The sequence below is a fragment of the Hippopotamus amphibius genome, chromosome 4, assembly GCF_030028045.1.
Source record: "Hippopotamus amphibius kiboko isolate mHipAmp2 chromosome 4, mHipAmp2.hap2, whole genome shotgun sequence".
Taxonomy (NCBI): Eukaryota; Metazoa; Chordata; class Mammalia; order Artiodactyla; family Hippopotamidae; genus Hippopotamus; species Hippopotamus amphibius.
The window spans coordinates 29,614,012-29,638,061 of record NC_080189.1 but is presented as its reverse complement, the minus strand read 5'-3'; the positions used below and the strand labels follow the sequence as shown (position 1 = coordinate 29,638,061).

The window sequence follows — 24,050 nt, the reverse complement described above, 5'->3', positions numbered from 1 at the left end:
GAGTCAAAAATGATCCCCACTCTGGTTATACTAAATCTTGTATAAATTCTACCCCCCAGCCTGCAGATCATTTTTGACTCACCCTCCTCTATCAAAGGAAGTAACTGATGTATTACAATGTATCTCTCGCCATCTAACAGCTTCAGCAAACTCACCTGTCATGAATAATGTGCTGATCTGCGTCATACATGCAAAAGGGCCGCTCTATGGTCGTACACTCAGTCATAAACTCAATAGATCCTCCTGTGTCGGCTGAAATGTCACATATGGCCACAAGTCTGTAAATAACATCAGTACTCAGATGAGGGCGTGGACCTCTCAAGTCTCCAACAGAATTAAAAACGAGTAAAAATGAAAGGTGCTTGGACAACTTTCCATGTAGATGCCAAATATTTCCTAGGCTCTCAGCTCTTTTTCCTGTAGTTCACTATTCAGGAAATTGTTCTTCTGCGATACAGAGAATCTTCCTAATAGGAGTTTTAGTCTCCGCAAGCAAAAAGAAAAAGAGGAGGAGGATGGAGGAAGACAAGAAAGGAAAAGAGATAAAAGTAAAAAAAAAAAACCCTCCCTATACAAACTACTATACATAAAATAGATAACTAATAAGGACCTACTGTACAGCACAGGGAACCCTACTTAATACTCTGTAATGGTCTATACAGGAAAAGAATCTAAAAAAAGAGTGGATATATGTATTTGCATAACTGATTCACTTTGCTGTACAGCAGAAACTAACAACATTGTAAATCAACTATGCTCCAATAAAAATTAAAAAACAAAACAAAAACATCCCTAGAGAAATCAAAGACAACAGCCTAAAGTTAAGCTAGTTAGCCAACTTTAAGTAACTTAGGAAGTTCAATTACACTACCTCCACCCTTCTTAGCAGAACATAATTTTATATGTTATTACATAGAAATCTCTAGATTTATAAACAAAAGTCTCCGCCCAGGATTCAAAACCCTTTAGAGGCCAACTACAATATTCCTGCCCAGTCTCCAGTTTCCACTTGCCCATATAAACCCTACACTAGGGCTGGGCTGTCCTACTCACCGTCTTAAACTGTGCTTTGGTGGCTCCAAGTTTATCAAGCACCAGTCCTATCACTTGAAATCTTTGTTCTCGCTAGAGCCTTCGCCGAGCCCATGCTCCCACTTCCTTCTGAACGCCTGTGGTATTGACTGCTCCTAGCATTCTCTTGGCATTTACCTGATGCCGGCCACCTGCCTAGGGTAGCAACCATATTCTTCTCTATCCTGGGAGACCAGGTGTTCCACAAATATTTATTGATTAATTAATTTATTCAACATTTAGTAATTATTTGAATGAACATTATATGTCAAACAACCTACTGGGTACGTGTGGCCAAAACAAATCAGGCCCCTACCCTTAAGGAGATTAAGTTCTAGTAAGTTCTAGCAAGGCAGGAAAAATCATAAACACAGGAAAATAAAAATCATAAACACATGAATTTCAGGGAAAAAAATTAGTGACAGACTGAAGAGAAATGGGAAGGGGGAAGCAAGAGAAGACCTCTTCGAGGAGCTTCCTTTTGAGCTACATGTGGAGTCACATAAGTTAAGAGAGAAGAATTTCAAGAAGGAGGGAAGGAAACACACTCACAGACATAGAAAACAAACACATGGTTACCAAAGGGCAAAGTGGTGGGGGGGGGGGGGATAAATTAGGAGTTTGGGATTAACAGATATACACTACTGTATATAAAATAGATAAAAAAAAACAAGGACCTACTGTACAGCACAGGGAACTACATTCAATATCTTATAATAACCTATAATGTAAAAGAATTTGAAAAAGAATATATATACATATACATATAACTGAATCACTGTGTTGTACACCCAAAACTAACATGGCACTGTAAATCAACTATTCTTCAATTAAGAAAAATAAACTTGCTCCCTAGAGCAAACAAAAAAAAAAACCCCAGAAAAGAAAAAGAAACCTTGCAATCTCAGATAGCCCTAACATGTTATCAGAGTCCAACTGGTCAATTAACACAGTTAAGCCCAGAACACTTTTTGTAACTTTTGAGATATCACCTTCTACATATGTATAACTGAATCACTTTGCTGTACACCTGAAACTAACAATATTGTAAATCAACTACACTCCGATTAAAAAAAAAAAAAAGGAGGGAAGATTAATTGTTAAATATTGCCAAGAGGTTAAGATAAATCGGACAACTGGTTATTAATAGTCAAGTCCTGTGCTACGTGGGTCCCCCATGTGTGATACCCTCGCAGTGGGCCTTGCCGCTGAAAACTGCCATCATTGCTGAAGTCCTTACTTGTGTGGCAATGCAGGGCAGCCTTCAACACCAGCAGCTGAGGACTTGTCTGGAGCCAGGAGACTCTGAGCATCTTGGCGGGTTAGTAGGCGGGGGGTGTTTTGTTCCCAGTAGATTCCATTAATCAAACAAGTTGTGTAGGGTGCAATCTGTAAAGCAAATTCCAAGTTCAATGAGATAGGAAGTAGCCTTTTTCAAAGCAGTGTGCTGAAAGAGAGCCATCAGTAGAGTTCATGAGGAATAATTTAACGTTACTTTAATTAACTTTGTTATTTGCCAAGTCAATGGCCACCTTTTGAAGCAAAGACAGTAAATACCCACCCAGATTTCAGTGGAGAATTACCTCATTATAGAAAAATATATAAATATAAATATATTAATATTTGTGTTCTATAATGCCTTGTATAGCCAAGAAAAAGGAAATAGAAATTCAAGTGACCAAGTGCTCTATTTCCATGATCTAAAGCATGCTACCTCAACTTCTCTGGGCTCTGTTTTCCTTACCTGCCAGATGGGGATAATACGTACCCCATTCCTCAAAGGAATGCTGTGAAGATTAAATCAGATAACATCTGTAAGCTCCATGGACAAATGTGCTACATGCATGCATACATGGTAACTAGGTAGGTCATTACAAGTTTTAGGATGCAGCCAATCACCAATACTTCTGTGATTGGGGAAAAGAGAAGGGATGGAAATTTACTAGATTCAAAAATTTTCAATTTTAAACTAGTTTTATTTATAATTCCTGTTTCTCAAGTATCTCAAGCATTCTCAAGCTACAGGTAAGAGTTCTTCTATAATATGCTCTGCATGCTATCACACTAAATTTCATACCAGAATCTAAAAATGTTATATTATTCAAATACTTTTACAATTATTTAAAACATTCTTTTTCACAATTAGGTGCATGCATTTTTTTGTTGGTTTATTTTGAGGAGGACTGCTACATGACCGATGACTACAAAACACACAAACATATTATCCTCCTTATAGATGAGACCAGTGTGTCCCCATCAGAAGGATGGGACTCGGAAGTAACTTCTGTACGGTGGAGATGGGTCTTCTGCAGCCATCCTATTTCACCCTGGTCCCCCGTAATCAATGGCATGTATTTAAAGATGGCTGGCTGAAGTTATGATTGCAATTTGTGGCCATAGAAGGGATAGACCTATGCTGAGACCAAATCTCATAGACGTTGTGCTTTGTCAATAGTACAACTAATTCAGGATAAGTAAGAAAACAGTAACCCACAGGAAATGGTTTAGAGCCATTGGGCACATGCAGACCTGAGGTAGAAACAGAGTCAGTGAAGCAAAGGGGCATACCCACAGAAACCACCAAAGCCACTAAGCAAAGGCCCCTCCAAACACCAAGAAAAGCCAGTGACACCTAAGGCCAACTCATAATACCCAAAGGGCTCACAACAAGTCAATACGGGGACCTGAAAACCAGTGTACACAATCACAGGTTCTCTCCTTAGAAAGAGCCTAACTATAGCGTATCATGAGTGACCAACTCAAAAGCTAGGTATGATACTCACATAGGCATTAAAACGGCTTATGTAGCGCTCAGGATATTTGTCGTACTCTACAGGATCATATACACCATCTGTTTTCCTGACAAGATGATGATGGCGACTTAACACTGTCCCGTACACTTTTCTCAGGTCTTGCAGAGGAGGAAGAAATGAGTAAAGTGGGTCACGAATGATAAAGATCTATGGCAATAAAATATGGGAACGCTGAAACTGTTAAAAACAGTAAAAGATACATGCACTCCTCCTCCCCACCCTCCCTACCTCCATTTTGGGAAACTTCTTTTAATTCATGCGGCTCCACATATTCACAAGGTAATTCATTGAAGATTTCTTGGGCTCCCTGTAAATAACACGTGAGTGAAAACCTAAAAATCAATCAGAAAAAAGCCAATACAGTTTCCTGCAAAGGTTCCAACTCATTTTCCCCACAATTTTATAGCTCAACTTGCCCTGCCCTGCAACTGGGACCACAACACAGAAGTACAGGTGAGCCTCTTGTACGCAGCCTACAAACCAACTTTTATTCCCATTTAAACACCGCTTATTGGAAGAGGCTTTAATTTTTTTTACTTAAAGTGATTCAGCATAGAAACAAGAGTGTTTAGAACTGAAAGTACAATAAAAATATTTCTATTTAATTTTTGCTCCACTGCAGAAATTATTTCAAGTGGGGAAACTATATTTCCTACAAAAAAAATACTTAGATGGCTATCTCACAGTGTAATATAAATAGGGATGTCCTGTTTGTAACATAGTTTCGTTGAAGAAAGATCTATTTTACAATTACAAGTTTCTCTGACGAATCACAAATACATTCTCAAAACTATGCCAGAAGGAAGAAAGTAACAATTGGAGTCTTGAATTAAGAGTCTTAACATCTTTTGGCAAAACTCCAAGTCTTGTAAAATTTACATCCTGATGGGGGTAAAATAGAGTGCCCTAAGAATAGACCTTTGTACACCAAGGAATTATGCCTCAAAAAAGAAAAAAAGTAAAGAAAACGCATTCAAAGCCTCTGACAGCTTGGAATCAACTAAAAGCAAAGATAATAAGTTTGGACCAGTACTGCTCTTTACTATGGGAAAAGTATATAGGCAAGAAAAGTATCAAGAATAGAATGCCCAATCATGGAAAAGAAGGGTTCCGAAATGTCCACAAAATGCCCACATCCTCTGGGTTAGTGTCAGAGTTTCAGACTGCTTTACGGAAAGCAGACAGTTGGAATTTACCTTAGATACATTACCAGTCCCTGTGAACACAAACGTTAAGGGCCCTATCGACTTCGGCATCAAACCCAGAGATATTTCATAGCCAGCGTCGCGGACAGCTTGCACCGCCTGACTGCTGTTCCTGTAGTTATGAGCCATGCCAATGTGCTGCAAGCAAGCACACATGGTTCACGTTAGTCTACCACCTGAGACGTGCTTCTATTCTTAAAATGTGGCACGTATTTACAAAAAAAGTAGATACAATAAACATCTCACCATAAAAGGTGTGTGATGTCCCAAAGCAAGGAGCCTTAAACCCATTCCATGTAAAATGTTGATCATCCCTGTTGCAGAATCAGACCAACAGAAAGACCATTAGTTGGGAGAAGCTGAAACTGTTCTCTCTACCTGTTCTCCAACTGCTCCGTGCTCTGAGCAAGCCCAGACCACAGCATCTCAGATTTGGAAGGGGCCCCAGTAGTCGTCTCATCCAACCCTTCAACCTTCTGCCATGAAGAGCATTAAGCCAGCTGCACCCCCACCTGTCCCCTCCACTTCCAGTCCTGCTAAAATGGAAAGAGTGCCCCTCTAAGTGTCCTTCTCTAAAGTTATTCTCTCCACCTTTGCTCCAGATCCCATCCCTTCCGGTCTCTCTCAGAAATTTACTTGTGAGTTGTGTCCTCTCTATCCCTCTCTATTGGTTCATTCTTACCAACATTTAAACACGCCTCCATGTCTCTCCTACCAAAAACATGTGAATAAGAAAAACAAAGTCACCATGGACCCTATGACCCCTCCCTCATCATTTCAGTGACCTACACAACTAAACTTGCGGGACACTTTTCAGATCTCGACATACGTGTCAGGTGTCTGGCAATGCAGAGCCCCTCTTTGTTGGAACTCTCTTCCCTCAGCTTGCCTGGCTTGAATGTCATCACCCTGCATTTCTGCAGGCTCCTCTTCCCATGCCCATTCCTTTCATATAAGTGTTCCCTGGCCTTTGCTTAATACTGGTCACCCTCAGCATTCTGTCCCAGGCTCTATTCTCTTCAGTCTCTGCATTTTTTCCCCCTTAGCTAGTGTCATCCATTCCTAAACTTCAAGTACGCTCTGCATGCTGATGACTCCAAGTCTGCATCTCTACCACAGACATCTTATTTCAAGATCCAACCAACCACCTTAGGGATTTCTCAATCTGCATGTTCTTCAAATAGCAAAAACTTAGCATGCCTGTAACGAAGACCTCAGTATCCATTCTCCGCTTCTTCCTTTCCGGAAGAGAACTTTCCCTCTCCATATCCCTGCCAAATTTTCTTTGACTTTTTTTTTTTCTGATGTCAATGTTTAAAGGAATAATTTACATACAATAAAGCACACCAATTTAAAGTCTGTAGTTTGATAACTGTTAACAAATGTACACACTCATAGTATCACCAACATAATCAAGATATAGAATATTCCCATCACCGAAGTCAATGCTCCCCAAGCTTTGGCCCCAAACAACTGGTTTTATTTCTGTCCGTATAGATTAGTTTCTTCTATAGTCGCATAGAGACTTTAAGTATTTACTCTTCTTTGTGTGTCTGCTTTTACACAGGAAAATGTTTTTGAGAGTCATGCATACTTTGTGTGTATAAGTACTTTGCTTCTTTTTACTGCTGAGGAGTGTTCCATTTTATGGATATACCACAATTTATTTAACCATCCCTCTGCTGTTTGTCTGGGCTATTATGAATGAAGCTACTATAAATAATTCTTTACAAAAAAATAATTTGTTTCTCTTGATAAAGGCCTGTGAGTGGAATTTATTTTGTACCTTGACATTCAAGTGTTTTATTTCTTCTTGAGTTGTGTCTTAAGGATTTGCCTATTTCATCAATGCTGCCAAATTTCTTGACCTATTCATAATATTCCCTTATCATTTTAATATCTGTGAGATATATAGTGATGGTTCCTTTTGTATTCCTAATATTGGTAAAAAAGTGGCTTCTCTCTCTCTTTTTAAAAATCAATCTAAATGGAGGTTTATCAGTTTCTTTCATTTTTTTAAAAGAGAACCAGCTTTTTTTTTTTAATTTTTTTAATATTAATTAATTAATTAATTAATTGGCTGCATTGGATCGTCGCTGCTGCGCATGGGCTTTCTCTAGTTGCTGAGAGCGGGGGCTACTCTTCATTGTGGTGCACAGGCTCGTCATTGTAGTGGCTTCTCTTGTTGTGGAGCACCGGCCCTAGGTGTGTGGGCTTCAATAGTTGTGGCTCACGGACTCTAGAGCACAGGCTCAATAGTTGTGGCGCACGGGCTTAGTTGCTCCATGGCATGTGGAATCTTCCCAGAGCAGGGCTCGAACCCATGTCCCCTGCATTGGCAGGCGGATTCCCAACCACTGAGCCACCTAGGAAGTCCAAGAGAACCAGTTTTTGATTTTCTCTATTATCTTCCTGTTTTGATTTCATTGATTTTTCCCTCTTTATTATTTCCTTCCTTCTATTTGCTTTGGGTTTAATTTCTTCTTCATTTTCTAGCTTCTTCTGATGGAAGTTCAGATTATAGTTTAAGAACTTTTATAATAAAAGTGCTAAATGCTATAAATTTCCTTCTAAGCACCACTTTACCTGCATTCCACAAATCTGGTGTGCTGTGTTTTAAATTTTCATTCAATTCAGAATATTTTCTAATTTTTCCTGTGATGTCTTCTGAACTAATGGGTTATTAAAAAATACATTGTTTATCTTCCAAATATTTGGAAATTTTCTAGATAGCTTTGTATTATAGTTCCAAGATCAATTTTATTATAGTCAGAGCACACACTCTATGATTTCAAACCTTTTAAATTTATTAAGGATTGTTTTGTGACCCAGCATATGGGTCATCTGGGTGAGTGTTCCGCACGACTTGAAAGGAATGTGTGTTCTATTCTGCAAGTTGCTGAGTGGAGTGCTGGCTGCTCAAGAACTTTCACTGATGTCAGGGTGGTTGATAGCGTGTTGTGTCCGATATCCCTACAAATATTCTGTCTACTTATTCTGACAATTACAGACCATCAAGTCGTCTAATCTGATGTAGAGTTATAACCTGCAGTGTTTCGCAGTTAAAGATGGTTCAAAGCATGAATTGGGACAAAAAACAAATGCTGTTTTTCCCCAAACTCCAGCTTATATCCTTGCCAGCCTGCTCCTCTGTTGGTGTCTGTCCCTGTACCCTTTTCCCCTCTTTCCCCTTTCTTCCATTCTTCAGTTTCTCATCAGCAAATTGACTTTTCTTTCGTCTTCCAAACAGAAAAAATTCAGAGCCTATCCATAGTTGTTATCCTTCTCCCCGATCTCTTTTTCTTAATTTTTGTAATAAATATAGTTTAGTGATTTACCATCTTATTTTATTCGCCTGATAGTCATCACCCTTAGTCACACCCCTATGTTTATTTTTATTGGTGGAAATGAACACTCCCATCCCCTTGCCACAGAAAAGAGAAAACACAGTTACTCCCCAAGGCAAATTTAGAAAGTCGGTGATGTAACAGCTCTGGCATACCTACCTGCCACACCTGCCCACTGTCCAAACGCCACTACCCGTATTCCTCTATGATCCACCATTTTCTCATAATCAATAAGTCGGACTTCCTGAAGAAACAATAAAAAATTTCTCAACCAGACCCAACCAGCTTAATTTCAATGAGTAGAACACACATATGAGCAAGTGATTATTTCACATTTTCCCTCTTATAAAATATATCTTGACTTGCTAACAGAAGTTACCATCAGGCGCACCATGAAATATTCAGAAAATGCTGGGTCACAAACCAATGACAGGTTTGTGATGAGAGACGAAACAATGGTGCTAGCAGGTGCTGGCATCCCTTGATGGTAGGCAATAAAATAACAAGAGCATGATTTCTTTTAACTTTTAGCCCAGCACCATCGACAAATATGTCTACATACTGCCTCACGCACCCTCACATCCTTCCCTCTAGCCTCAAAAAAGACAAGTCCTTCCTGAGATTAATCCCTGTGAACTAGACAGCAGCTTTTTTCTATGTGCTCCACAACCACTCTTAAAATTTTCTCTTTCTTGCATTATCCTTTTTTACAATGTTCCTTCCCCTCAGCCATTCTAAATACACCCAGGTCTTTCTTCTACCTTAAAAATAACAACACCACTACCTCCCAAGTCCATGCACACAAATCTATCTCATTCTGTCTCTCTCTCTTTCTCTCTCTCTCCTGTGTCTCTCTTAATATCTTTCTCTTTCTCTGTCTCCCTCTTTTTTTCTCTCTCCAGTCTTTCACGAGTAAGCTTTATTTAAAAAGTAGCACATGCTGCCTGCTCTTCATTTCCTCACCTTCACTAAAAACATGTCCTTCCTCTTTCCTTGGGAATCTTCCCTCTCTCAGAAATGTCGTATTAATTCATGCTTAAAAACTACTGACATGTTGTAATTATAGAATGTTTTAAATAGTCTATTTATTTCCTCAAAGATGATATAATTTTTGCCATGTGCTTGGATTTAAGAATATTTAATATTAATCCAACTCCAAGTAATTTGTTACAAAATGTTGCCCAAAAGCAGCCCTGCTGGGTCTGTTTTTATTAATTTTCTTGAAATGAACAAAAGTTCATATAACAAAAAAAAAAATGTTTCTAAAGTACTTTTTGAGGAGTTTATCTGCTTAAGGTGAAACATTCTTCATATAATATTATTTCCCTTAATTACTTTTTGAATTGCTTCTTCTGAAAACACTGCAAATTAACTACAGCCTCTGTTTAGTGAATTTGAAATTAGTAAGATTGTATTCTATACGCTTATACAAAATATATTTTCCTCCATTGCTTTTACTGTTTATGAAACTCTCCTGTCCTCTACCTATTGTCAGATTCAAGTCTAGTTTCTAATGCTCTAACATCCTTACCCCAGGACTTAGACCTTGGATTTCTCCATCTATACTTACTCCTTATCCTGATCCAGTCTCATAGCTTTAGATACCATCTAGTTTCTGACAATTGCAAAATGCGTATCTGGAAAAGCTGTCCTCCTGAGCTACGGACTCAGCATCTCCTCTCAAATATCTAATGGACAAATTCAACTCGACAGGCCCTAAACTCAACTCTAGATCCTCCCATGCAAGCCTGGTCCTCTTGCAGGAGCATCATCTCAATCTAAGAAAACTCCTTTAAGTTACTCAAACCAAAATCTTGGAGTCATCTCTGACTCCTCTCTTTCTCTCATAGCCCACAGTCATCTCATCGGTGAATCCTGTAGGATCAGACCTCTAAAATACACCCAAGATTTGTCCATGTGTCACGACCTCCACATCTACCACCTTCATGGAGCCACCATCATTTGTAGCCTAGCATCTGGACTAGTCTAGACTAAAATCTTCTTATCAATTTTGCTCTCCCTCTCCCACCTCTAATTTGTATTCACACAGCAGGCAGAATAAGCATTTTAGAATATGATTAACTCTAATCCTCCACTCAAAAAGACTGCCAGGCTTTTGCACTACTATTCTCTTGGGGTGGAAGACTTTTCCCAGAGGGATATGGCTTGATCCCTTACCTCCTTCAAATTTTTCCTCAGTGCCAACATTGCAACGGGGCTCTCCCTATTTAAAATAGCATTATCACCTCCCCCAGTGCCTAGCACTCCTTTTTTTCTTCTGTATTATGTTTATCCGCATTACACAGATCACCAAGCGCCGTATGAGGTGCCATTTATTTATTCTAGGGTCTCCTCCTCCCACTAGAATGTAAGCTCTGCTCGCTGCAGTGATCAGTGTCAGACGCACTGTAGGCACTTGGTAAATATTTGTTGAGTGAATACTCTGTATTTTAAATAGATGATCGTTTTCCCATAGTATTTATATCTCATAAAAAGTTTTTTCCCTTATGAATGTTAAAAAATGTAAAAATAGTTTCCAGTACAGTTCTGGTACTACAGAGCTGTGAGGCCTCAGTCAAGTCACTTTACCTCTCTGGGCTCCATCTGAAAAATTAGGGTGGAGGGTTATATGATCCCTGAGGTTCCTTTTACCTCTAAAATTCTACTTGGTAATATTTGACCAATTAACCTTGTGTTAATAATCATTTGGAGCAAATGCTTCTCTCATCCTTTCCATTTCAGAATACAAAGGAATTAAATACGTTTGGTTCCTCTTATCACAAACTCCAAACCTGCCCAGCAGAGCAGCCCTAAGAGCAGCAGACCTGTTCAAGCACTAGCTGTAGATCGCCTTTCCTACTGAAGTGAATGTGATGTATTTTCTAGATGCTGAAAGAAAACTAAAACTCCACTTGACAGTTAAAAGTTAAAAAAGTATATATGTTTCTGTGTTAACATTTATGAATATTGTCCACTAATTACCTGTTTTAGAATCTCATCCAACAAACTCATATTGGCCTCCTGAGCCTTTATTGTGTGGGAGAAGAATGCATAGGTCTTCCTGGGCATTAATTTTTCCTCTGGGGGTCTTTTAACTCCCAAAATTAAACAAGCTTCAGAAATATCCTCCTGAAGAATGCCACCAGCTTTGACATATTCCTGGGAATGTAATTTTGATTAAAAGTTATTCTCCTAATTTGTTGCATTCATATTTTCTTTAATAAATACATGTAACTGTTCAAGGCACAACCTTTTGAAAGAATAAAATATAAGGAACAAATAATAGAAAAATGACTTCTAATATTCTTACTTGTTGGCTAAACATCAACCTAACATGTTTGACTTTTTTAGCAAAAACAAAAATTAGAAAATTCAGCATATACTTTTATGTAAGAACAGTTAATAGTTTGACCATAATCGCTAGCACATGAGATTTAAATATACATGTAAAATGTATATTTTGTACCAACAATGCCCTACAACATTAAATGCTAAACAGTAATTTATTACTCAGGTATATTTTTAAAAGAAAGACATATATATGCAGTATTTTCTTTTCCTTTCTTTGTTGTTGTTCAGTTAGTATTTATTACTGCCCTACTCTGTTCTGTGGACTGTACTAAAGATGAGATAAGAGAGACAAGATCCCTCCTGTAAAGGAGCTCAAAAAATATTATAAAAAGAAGTCAGAGGCACAGTGCATGGGGCTGAATTGAAAAGAACATTATGAGTAGCATAATCTAAGTGATATATTAATTTCATAGATAGTGAGATAACTCCCAGGTGAGATGATCAAGGAAATATAGAAATTTAAATTAATCTAAAAGGCTGGGTAGGATTTGGAGAGATGGAGATGGGAAATACAAAGTGGTAATATCAGTAAGAGGCATTGAAGGAATATATACAAATATGGAGATGGGAAAGTAAGGAGATGTTTAGGGCATAAGAAGTGAATCAATTTAGAAAAGTAGACTGAATATTATCATGGTGAATATGAGCTTTATTGGATAAAAATAATAATCATTGATATTTATTAATAAATTACTGCGTGCTTTGCTAAGTTCTTTGGGTGAATTACCTCATTCAATCCTCAAAACTTCCATGAGGTAGGTACTATTATTATCCCCATTTTATCAATGGGAAACCTGAGTCTTACACATTAAACTGAAATTTCATAGCTAGTACATGGAGGCAAAAGACAATCGTTTCAGATTGTTAAATAAAGGGGTAGCATGATCCAGGCAGAATTTTTAAAGCATCAAAGGTGGCAGTTGAAAAATGAAGATAAATCTAGTTAGGAATCTACTTCAAAGGAAAGTACAAATGAATAGGAAAGATAGTAAAAGAATAAACCTATGGTTCATACCTAGTTTCTCTGAAAACAATCTATTTGCTCATTTATAGTAGACTGGTTAAATAAATCATGATGAATGATGGAGTAATTATAACAGCCATTAAATAGAATGAAGCTGATTTCTATGAACTGACATGGAGTGATTTCCAGGATATGCCATAGAACCAAACAAGGTGCAAAAGAGTATATGTAGTATACGTTCTGTATAAGATTGAAGGGAAAACAAGAAAACACATACATACACACATGCTTATTTTTGCAAGAAGAAGCACAGGAATGATAGATCAGGAACTAATGAAAATAATAACCTACAGGGTGGGTTGGAATAGGATGTAAGAGACTAAGATGAGAGCAAGACTTCTCTGTGTTGCATCTTTTTATGTAGTTTTAATCTTTGAAGCTTGTAATTAACTTATTTGAAAAATAAAATTAAATCAAAAGGGAGTTAAAAGCAAATATTAAAATGTAATAGAAACAAAAATAAATACATCTAATTGGATATCACATTGACTTGTAACCACACAGAAAAACGAATTCAGATATCTTTTGAACACTGCACTCTGAGATGTATTCTAAAGGCAAAAAAAAAAAAAAAAAAATTCTTCTAAGAAATGTTAAACTCCATTCAATATTCTCTTATCAAGGTGTAATTAACATTATATTAGTCTCAGGTGTACACCAAAATGATTCGATATTTATATATATTGCAAAATGACCACAACAATAAGCCTAGTTAACAAAAAGCCTAATACTATTCTAGATTAAAAGAACTAAAGATACATAATAATAAATGTAATGAACCTTAATTAAGCCTTGATTAAAACAAAAACCATAAAAGACATTTGAGACAATGGGGAATTTGAAATGGGCTATGTGAGATGATATTGTGCAATTATTATTTCTTAGGCATGACAATAATACAACAGTTATGTAGGAAGATGGTTTATTCCTAGAAAATGCATACTGAAGCATCTAGAAATAAAGCGTCATTGTCTGCAGCATATTTTCAAATGGCTCAGGGAAGAAAAACCACATGCATGTCTATAAAATAAAAATAAAAGTCAAACCCGTGTCATAAGATTATTGTGAAGAATAAACAGAATGATGAATGTGAGGGGCTTCACCTGGTGGCTGGCAAGGTAAACCCTCATGAACAAACTCTACTCAGTGAAGCATTTCCTGGAGACATTTGTCTTTCCAGTGCTAGAACCAGTGTCACACACGAAGGAGAGAATGACTGAAGGATGTCATCTCCTAAAAGCAATCCTTTTATCCCTCAGCTGGAGAAAGCATGGAATGGGGCAAAAATAATACTTATTGGCTAAATGCTAGGCTCAAGAAAAGATTCTAACTAGAAATCTCTTAACTATATAATCTCATTATAACCGAAGTAAAGAAATATTGCCCTGCGGTCTTTAAGTGACACTAGCAAACATCTTATTTTCACTCCAATGCTCCCTAATTTTCATACACAGGGTTACTTTGCTCCCACAGAGTTTAAAAAATTGGAAATATTTACCTTATCGTGAATGGCCCGCCGATTGGAAGGCTGTATTAAGACCTTGTACCCCAGATTGGTGATCCCTTTGATGTGCCGGGGGGCCAGGGGAGCCCTCCTCTCCCAGGCGTTCACATCCTCCCGCCTCAACGCCATCACCGCCTTGTGGTGAAGCCCTTTGGAGGGCCTGAGGCCCAGCCTGTGCAGTTTGGTCCTAGGTACTCGCAGCATCGTGAAACCTGGTGACTGTAAAGACACTGTAAGAGCAGGACAACGAATGGCAGGAGGGCTCACAGGTCAGTTCTGGTCTCCTGAGAAACCTGCTGTAAAATCCAACCAACTCAGGTGATAACAGATTCAAGATGAAGAAGGGAGAGGGAAAAGCTGGGTGATGTGAAGTGTTTCTTTACCCAAACGAACCTGAACTTCCACAAACGAAGTTACTTTCAAAATAAAAAAAATGTCCCAAGCAACTTACAGGACACTAACCAGTATCTGTTAAGCCAAAATCATTTTTTTTAATGTATATTTTATCAAACATACATTCAGCACAAAAGTTTTAAGAAAGTTAATCTACAATGCAAATACAGGTATAATTTATGCCAATTTTGATGATACAAAGTTTAGAATCCTTTCATAGTGTACAAGATCCTTGACAATCTAGCTCCAATCTCTTTTGAGTTTCATCTCTGACCATTTCCTAAACTAGTTCTACTCAAAGTGTGTTTTACAGTCTGTTGCTGGTCAGTGAACTGCTTTTTACTGCTCCACAGGGAGGTATGTACAGAAATAGAAAGTAAGCACTTAGAAACCTTTATATGACAGGATCGTTTATCTAGTAATTTATTAGCATTGAATTTTTTAAAAGCATTGGTCCCGGTAGATCAGAAATTTAAGAAAACAAAACAAACAAACAAACAAACATGTTTTCCACCGCAGGTGTTAGAAGCTGAAGAAGCACAGCCCTAAACCCCATCCCACCCGAGACCCACCCCCAGCTTCATTTCACTGACCCTGTTGTTGCTCTAAACATGCTCTTCCCCTTTCCAGAGTTTCCTCTACCGTACCACATCCCCCTGCTATTATATTAAACCCAGACCTGTCTTAATCAGTTTTCTCCCTGCTATTCCAGATCATATAACTCTATTCATTTATTCAATTAAGAAATACTTACAAGAGGCTTACTATGTGTCAGCACAGAGTACATTTTACAGAAAATTTTAAAGCACAAGTATCAAGCAGTATTCTGTCCCTCTTCGAATGGTTATATAAAGTTAGTAGTCAGAGGTTATTTCAGGGGGTAATTTGCTGGTCATTTGGATGCTGAACCTTAGTTTTCTAGGTTTAAGGTTGGCATCAAAATATAGACACTAAGTGATTTTACATCTTCTAGAAATTCCCTAGCATACAGCAAAATTCTTATGGAACACACGTCTGTTACATCAGACTACAATCTCTAAGTCAGACCCACCTTATAGACTGGGAAGTTTTGTCCAAAAGAATGGAACGTACAAGTACATTTCCTGGGGGAAAACTACTTATCACCGTAGATAGAATATTTGTAGGATAACTCATAACACAGAGTAAAAGAATAAAGCAAACAGCAAGGAGTCGCGCTAAGAAGTCTTTAGGAAGAAGAGGGGCAGGAGAGAAAACACTGCACACAGCAAGTGAACACGCCCATCATGAGGAGCTCAGGCTAACTTCTACTCAGGCCAAAATACGGATGATCGACACTTCAGAAAAAGACTGTCACACACGCTACCAACTTTTTGGTTTATTTATATAGTTCTGTTTTTAAAAGAGACTATGTTAAGCCCAAACCCAAGCCCACGCCCATAACATTTATTTTCCCCCAAGGCAAAGGAAAATCTGCAACATCCCACAGAACTTGAATCCCTGTGTTGGTAAATGAAATCAATTCCAAAGACAAATAATTCTTCTAAACACACTGATAAGCCCAGAAACGGTCCCATCTTCCCAGGAGGGGCTGTATCTTACATACCATAGGTGACCAAGTGACCCTGGTCATTTATACTTAGTAGTAGTTCTTGGCACAAAGATTAGGAAACATGTCCAAGTAACTGTCTCTCTTCAGCCCAAGCTTGAGTTATAATCACAGCTTCCCCTTTCTCAGCAACATTCCCCCCACCCTCCTCCTGCATACCTTCTTTGTCTGGAGTCGGGGGTACAGCATGGGAGGAGAGACATAGACACATACACACGTGCAATATACACATACATGTTTGCAGAGGCAGACTTTCCTCAGGGATTAGGGAAGGAAAGCAGCACGGGCTGGTGACCTTCTGTGTTTTATTTGGGAAACTGCTTTCACTTTCACTTTTTGTAGGGAATTCTTGAATCACGCTTCCTGACACTTTGTTTTTAAAGAAATATATAGAACCCAATAGAACAATAGTTACCATTGATTTCCATTAAATGCCAAGCACTATACTGAGCACTTTACAGACATTATTTCATTTCCTCCTTGCGAAAATCTTATTAAGTAGACCCCATTATTATTATTATCCCCATTTTACAGATGAAGAAACCGAAGTGAAATCCAACTAGCGCTGTTGCTTTTAAGCAGAAGCAGAACCCCTATGTTAATATCCAACACTTGGGATTTTCTCTTCTTTGCCAAAGCCTGCAGATCCGCGCCCCGTACATCTGACACATGTTACTTCTGCCAGCTCAATTCAGAAATAAATCAGATCCATATGGCATTGACTGCATGATCAGTTCTCCTGCAGCATGGGGTGCCTCCACCAACCCCTTTCCTATGTGTCACCAAAAATCCTTTCTGAGTCCCTGCCAAGGTAAATTCTACATTTCTGGATGCTTAGAAAGAAGATGATTAGAGCAGGTCTGATTATGTTAGTAATTGCTTGAACCTTGAAACTTGGTCTTAGCATAGAACTTTCTGGGACCGCCATTCATTTCATTCTCAGGTCATCAAGAAATATGTAACAGTGAGAATTTCTGAATTACTCTGAGGTATGGTACAGCAGGTGCTGACATTTCATGGAAATGCCCAGGTGCGTTATTCTGCATTTCCCTGTCCTGTATTTTATGGGCTTTTCCAAGAATATCGGGAAGTAAATGTCATGTGTATTTCTGGCAATGCCTTCAAGTGGAAGCAAGTCAGTAAGACTCTGGACTTATTCATTGGTTCTAGTGAAGTTAATTGACAGGGTTGCGTGCAGATAACAGCCTGTAGCATGAGCAAGGAGAATGTGAAAAAGCAAGAGAAGGAAAGGAGAAGAAAAGGAAAGAGGGAAATAAGGAGGAGGAAGAGCAGATGAGAAATAAGGGGAGAAAGAGAAGTGTCACACGGTCAGGGGTGGGGAACAAGACCCTTCCCCTGACAATTTCTAAACAGTCTTCCCTTCAACACATGAAGGGCCAATGTTTCAAACAGAATTAAAATAAAATTTTAAAAGATCCTTATCTATGTTTTTGTAAAACAATAATAGCACTACGGTATACACTTTCACATACCTAAGATTGATTAGGAATTTGAAATGTCTCTAAAAGTCATAGGAGGACTTCCCTGGTGTTGCAGTGGTTAAGAATCTGCCTGCCAATGCAGGGGACAGGGGTTCGAGCCCTAGACCGGGAAGATCCCACACGCCACAGAGCAATTAAGCCCATGCGCCACAACTACCAAGCCTGAGTGCCACAACTACTGAAGCCCACGGGCCTAGAGCCCGTGCTCCGAAACAAGAGAAGCCATCACAATGAGAAGCCCGCGCACCACTAGGAAGAGTAGCCCCTGCTCCCCGCAACTAGGGAAAGCTTGCATGCAGCAACAAAGACCCAACACAGCCAATAAATAAATACATATTTTTAAAAATAAATAAAAATAAAAGTCATAGGAATATTGCAGTGAATTGCACAGAGATGCACTGAGATAGGAGGACAATTAGTGGATGGACTCTGACCATAGAAGAACATACTATATGATATCACCTTACCTCTTTTCCATTTTTAATGGGGGAAAGACTTAAGAATTTATTTTAATTTACCTATCTTGCAGATTACTTACTTTTGGAATGCATACATGAGAATTGGGGTGGGAGGGGGAATATACTTAATTGTTCTTGGTATTTTCTATCCTTTTTCAAGAGAAACTAGAAAGAAAATTGTCACTAGAGAAAAAGAGATGGACAGGTAGACAGATAGATAGATAGACAGAGCTTGGCACTTTCTTCACAACCCACAATTTTCTCTCAGTGACCATGAAATAAACCATGGTCATTGTGTACATTGTGTACCCCAAATAATATGAAGGAACAAAAGATTTTTTGAGGTGAATTTATAAAAGATTATACCTGAGGAAAAGCCACCTTCAAAGGTAGAGGACCTCTTCTGTAGTCAGGAAGGTCCTTTTAAATGACAAGCAGATTGGTTTTTCTGCACAATTACATAGATGAATATAGTAGTAGCTAGTCATTTGTCTCTAGCATGAATATTTTCTAATATTTTAATAAAAATAAATAAAAGCCAGACATTTCCTTGATGAGCTATAATTTGCTCATTGATTACAGGAGAGATGTTTTGATATTCTTTCTTTAATGAAAAATAAATTGGGGGGGGGTACTTCCCTGGTGGCGTAGTAGTTAAGACTCCGAGCTCCCAATACAGGGGGCCCGGGTTCAATCCCTAGTTAGGGAACTAGATCCCACATGCATGCTGCAACTAAGGAGCTTGCAAGCAGCAACTAAGGAGCCCACCTGCCACAACTAAGACCTGGCACAACCAAATAAAAAAACAAACAAACAAACAAATAAAATACTTAAAAATAAAATAAATTTGGGCGTACTTAAAGTATGCATAGCATAACGTTAGGTTCTTATAAAGAAGCAATCCACTCCCCTGCTCATTTTCACGAGATCCAACAGGAGCAGGATGAAAAAGTTTTATCTAATTAAATGACCTCAATCAATATTTGTTGGTGACTTATCACTAATTATCGCTGAATATTAAAGTCAGAATGGACCTGAAAAAAGATAATCTAAAACCAGATAATACAAATGAAGGTAGTGCGCCCCATATAAATAAGGGATTTCCCATGTTTCATAAACAGCATTTTCCAAGCATCTGTGGATGAATCATAATAAAACAGTCTGCTGTTTGGTTGGTATAACTTTTAAATGTAATTGGATTTGGTTACATTTATCTGTTATTGCTCAGGTAGTACTTACGCCATAAAACAGTGTATCTGATTTGTGCTGGTTTTTATGGGTTAGAGTGGTAGGTGGATGAACAAAGCTGAGATCTACAGAGAGCTTTTTATCCTTCCACCAAATGTTCAAAAATCCTTTAAGTCTCTTCAATCCTTTCCATAGCATCAACTTAAACAGAGAACTTTTTAAACCTACAAACCACCTACCAAAACCAGAACAATGTGCAAGCAAATATAAGAGCTTAAGTACAAAAAAGAGCAAGGCTTGACCCCTTTTAATTTGTGTTGCTTCCATTGGGACATGTAAAAAGGATTATGAATTCATTATTAAAGAAATTTTAAGGTCAAATCATCTATCTCTAGCCCCCAAAGTCAGAGATGTGCTCCTTATCTTTATATTTTAGATCTTTGAAATAATTCCACTAGAACATAATTCAGTGACTCACACCAAAACCATCAAATCACATGGGGAAATTTCTCAATGCCAAGTTATTTGCAAACAATCAGGCATGCATCTTGGCTAAATACAGAGAGACTAAGGATGGAGTAGCCTTGAGATGACCAAAATAAATGATGGGTGAGAAATGGAAATTATTTATATCCACACTTCCAGTTTATTCAAAAAATGCAATTGTATTTCAAAAGCCATGGTTTCCCAGGAAGCCCTGGTACTGTAAATAAGGGTAGACAGCTGCATGGCCATGAGTCTTAGCCCACACTACATATTTGGCATGCAGACCATAATAATCCTGGAGAGGTCCAAAAGAGCTCCAGATTAACAGAACACCCAGTGATAGCCTAGAACTAATCCAAACATTTACCAAACCCAAGGCTTGCTAGAACAAGGCTTGGGCATGCAGCAACACTGGTCTCCATACTTTTATTTCCTGTTGCATAGCTATATTCTTTTAAACTCCTTACAAAATAGTTAGCTAGAAGTAAAAACAAGTAGACTTGGGAGGTGTCTATTACTGTTAATTAATCTGGTCTAAGAATATTCATATGTTCTCAAGCCCATCAGCTATTCAAAGTCATCCAAAGACATAAGACCTATGAGTCTCCTGATCTCTAGCCCACAAATGTAGCTTCACTGAGATGGAAGGCAAAGTCAGTTCTGAATTGGAGTCTAATTCAAAATGTTTATCTGCTTACTTGTCTCTTTGTTAAACTATAAATTCTCTGAAGAAATGAATTGTGTTTTCCTCATCTCTGTATTCCCAGTGACTGCCCCAACTCAAATATTTTGCGAAAGAATGAATAAATAAATGAGCAAATTTAAATAAATGTCATGGGGGAAAGTGGGAGGATGGGGGGTGGGATGAATTGGGAGACTGGAATTGCCATATATACATTACTATGTATAAAATCGATGACTAATAAGAAAAAATATCAAATTGTACACTTTAAATATATGCAGTTTATTGTATGTCAATAAATAAATAAATAAATAAATAAATAAATAAATAAATATCATAAAGACCAGTGTAGCAGAGAAAACAAAATAGACTCATGAATAGGAACAGGGACTCATCTCTCCCATCCCCTCAACAATGCCCCACAAAAGATCCAATCTCTTGCTAGGATGTCACAGACCAAAGAATATTATGAAATGCAAATAAAAATGGTAGCAAAATCCAGACCTGGTTGCTGAGACATATATCTAGATATAGGGCTCCTTACTTGCCTTCAGTTTCCTAATCCAGACTGGAATATAATATTAAAGTCCTCTTCAGCTCTAATATACTGATTCTGTGAAGTACAGTAGTGACTGGGCACTGTGGATTACAAAAGCATTAGAATTTTAGAACACAAATAGGCACTCTGACTCATGAAGATCCAGCTAAACTGCACTAAACAGGGAAACAAAATACCAGAAACACTATGGAGGAAGACAAGATATTCACCTAAGTTACCTGCATTAACTGCAGTGACCAGGAACCCAGAGCTTAAAACAGGAGGGGGATACCACAAAGAAATTCTGACTCCTCTCCTCCACAAATGGCCTAGGTTTCTTAGTTTCCCACTTACTCTATGACCTTGGTGAATAACTTAACTTGTCTGTGCCTAATCTGCAAAATGGGAATCCTATTAGTATCCACCTCTTAGGGCTATTGTGAAGTTTACTTGGGTTAATAGGCATAAAGTGCTGAGCACTGCCTTGCATGCCATAAATACTCAGTAAATGTTAAGAAAAAGGCCACAAGCCTGCCCACTCCTCAAAGGTGAGCACAGCCATCACCACTGACAGAAGATACCATTTTCCCATCCTCTGGGTCACACTGTGGGAAAGCCTTCACAATGGCTCCGTATTAATCCCTTCCGCTTCTTCTGTTTTTAGGAGCCCAGTAAGCCTCCCCTTTACCTTCACCTTTTAGGCATGAGTGTTCAAGAAAAATAAGTTATCATTTCAATACTGTATTTCATCAAATTTAAAACAATTTTTCACATTTTAGCATCCTTAAAATGGGGATGCATCTTATAATTGATTGCATCTTAATTCTATGAAGACGGTAATAATGTTGTTGGTTATTTCCCATTCCAAATGTACCACATTTCTGTGATTCCGTGAATTCCATAGCTTTTTTTTGTGGCCTCACCAAAGAAACTTGCCATGGTTTGCAATGTCATCCCTATGAGAAAATTAATAAAGAATATTTGGAAAAATGAAAACATTTTTGCTAAATGACAATTAGTTACACACCAAAGATCATTTCCAAAATCCTAAACCGAAGTCCGCTAATGCTTAAATAGAGGATTAGTTAGTTAGGGGGGAAATTTTTCCATTACAAATAAATCACCTGGGGACATTGGCTTAAACTTTTGTCCTCCTAGTTCATTTTGCAGAACAGCCACCAGGTTACCCGGCTAGAAGGTCGCGTGGCCCCAGGTTCACTCATCTTCATAGCAAAAAAAAATGGGGGTGGGGGGATGAGAGGGGGGAGTTCAAGTTACAAAACAACCCCCTCCACACACACACACCACACATATAAGCGTCCACACCAAGTGCCATGGTTGTTTTTGTTTTTGTTTTCCCATATAAAGGATATGAAAGCCATATGTCAAAGTCATAGATGGTTCAGTCCTGTGCATAGCTAGGTCGGCGTACACACAGCTACATCTTTTCCACATTCCGACAACTGACGACCCACAATATAAAAAATATTCATTTTTGTTCGAGTTACTAAACACACTCTCTCCCTCTCCCACTCTCCTAAAATCAGTGCCTGAAAAGCATGTTTCTTCCAGAAGCAGTTAGGACATTTAGCCCCATTGCATTAAACAGAGTAGGTAACTGCTTCTAACCGCACCCCCTCCGCGCGCCAACGCTCACGCTGGCTCCTGCGTAGTCTCCGGAATTCAGAAAACGCTGACATCCGAGGCATCCAACGTCCCCACTTCTCCTATCTCTATTGGAAGATGGACTGGGAGCAGCAGCTTCCGGGGGCGGAGAGGGGTGGTCTCCATCTCAGAGAGAATGGCCAGCCCCACGTGGGCAGGGTGAGGAAGTTTGCGATCCGAATTTGGCTAAGCAGGCCAGGGCTGAAAAGGTCAGCCAGTAACTGCGCGGAAGGAAAGCTGGGGATGGGTGGGCGCGGGGGGCTGGGGGGGCGGTGCCCACCACGATCTCTGTCAACCACCCCCCGCAGCCTCTTGTCTAAATAAGCACACCTCCCAAGAACTGACAGAGGGTTTGTTTCACGGCTTCAATACCAATTCTTTACTCCGCAGCAACCGCTCCCCACCTCAGCCCTCGCCAAGAAAGAAATCCGAATTGACATGCCTTCTCCTTCCTGTACAGAAATTCCGGAGCCGCGCCCACTGCCCTACCCCACCCCACCCCACCCCACCCCCGCCAGCTGCCACCCCTCGCTCGCAGGGAAGTGCTCGGAGGGGAGGCCTGGAGAGGAGGCCCAAACGCTCCCCACCCTCTTCCCCACGCTCGTCCCGGCAACTGCCGGCATGCGCGGAGCGCGCGAGTCGCCAGCGGCGCAGCGAGCGGAAGGCAGAGCCCGCCTGCACCTCCCGGCGCACCGGCAGAGCCCCGCCGGCGATCTCCAAACTCACTTCACAGGCTGAGCCCACCGCCCACCTACTCAACCCCCTCCGGGCACCCCCACCCCCACCCCCTCACCTCGTCGGGTCCCCGCCGCCTCTGCGCTCCCGAGTCCGGGCAGTGCAGGCTCCGGATTCCCAGCAGAAATTGGGATGGAGGCCTTGAGGAGGAGGTGTTTGCTCAACTTCTTCGGACGTCATGCCTCTTCCTCCGCAGCCAATCAGCGCCCGCCCTGAGGGAACAACCTTCTCCTCCGCCAATCGGCGGCGCTGCCAGGTGCTAGGTCATGCCCTGCCCCTGCTCCTCCCCGAATATCCTTCTGCCTTTTAGATCGCTGACCTACGTCCTTCGCTGGGGGCATCACGTCCTTCCAGGACGGTTATTGACCAAGTTTGTACCTGTCCATAGCAAGAGACAGGCGGAGACGGAGAAGGACGAAAATAGTCCGGACACGACACTCTCAACAGATTGTGTAACTCTTGGGGAAAAAAGTTTCCGGCTCATGTGTATCACACTTGTT

At 39.6% G+C, this 24,050-nt stretch overlaps 1 protein-coding gene across 5 annotated transcripts in view; it reads right to left on the bottom strand.

The window, feature by feature from the left end:
- AASS (aminoadipate-semialdehyde synthase) overlaps positions 1–23,699 on the bottom strand; it is a 56,637-nt gene extending 32,938 nt beyond the window's left edge. For 2 of the 5 annotated variants that reach the window (XM_057731786.1, XM_057731788.1), the window contains exons 1-10: positions 23,609–23,699; positions 14,310–14,534; positions 11,419–11,595; positions 8,596–8,680; positions 5,336–5,403; positions 5,081–5,227; positions 4,113–4,191; positions 3,855–3,982; positions 2,312–2,460; positions 156–278 (exon numbers count right to left, since the gene is read on the bottom strand). In XM_057731786.1, coding sequence (XP_057587769.1) covers positions 156–278; positions 2,312–2,460; positions 3,855–3,982; positions 4,113–4,191; positions 5,081–5,227; positions 5,336–5,403; positions 8,596–8,680; positions 11,419–11,595; positions 14,310–14,519 — 1,166 coding nt within the window. In that variant the 5' untranslated portion in view covers positions 14,520–14,534; positions 23,609–23,699. Of the gene's footprint in view, positions 1–155; positions 279–2,311; positions 2,461–3,854; positions 3,983–4,112; positions 4,192–5,080; positions 5,228–5,335; positions 5,404–8,595; positions 8,681–11,418; positions 11,596–14,309; positions 14,535–16,455; positions 18,436–23,608 lie in introns of those variants that run through there. The other 3 variants (XM_057731789.1, XM_057731784.1, XM_057731785.1) reach the window with 3 other exon arrangements.
- Positions 23,700–24,050: the final 351 nt, after the last annotated feature.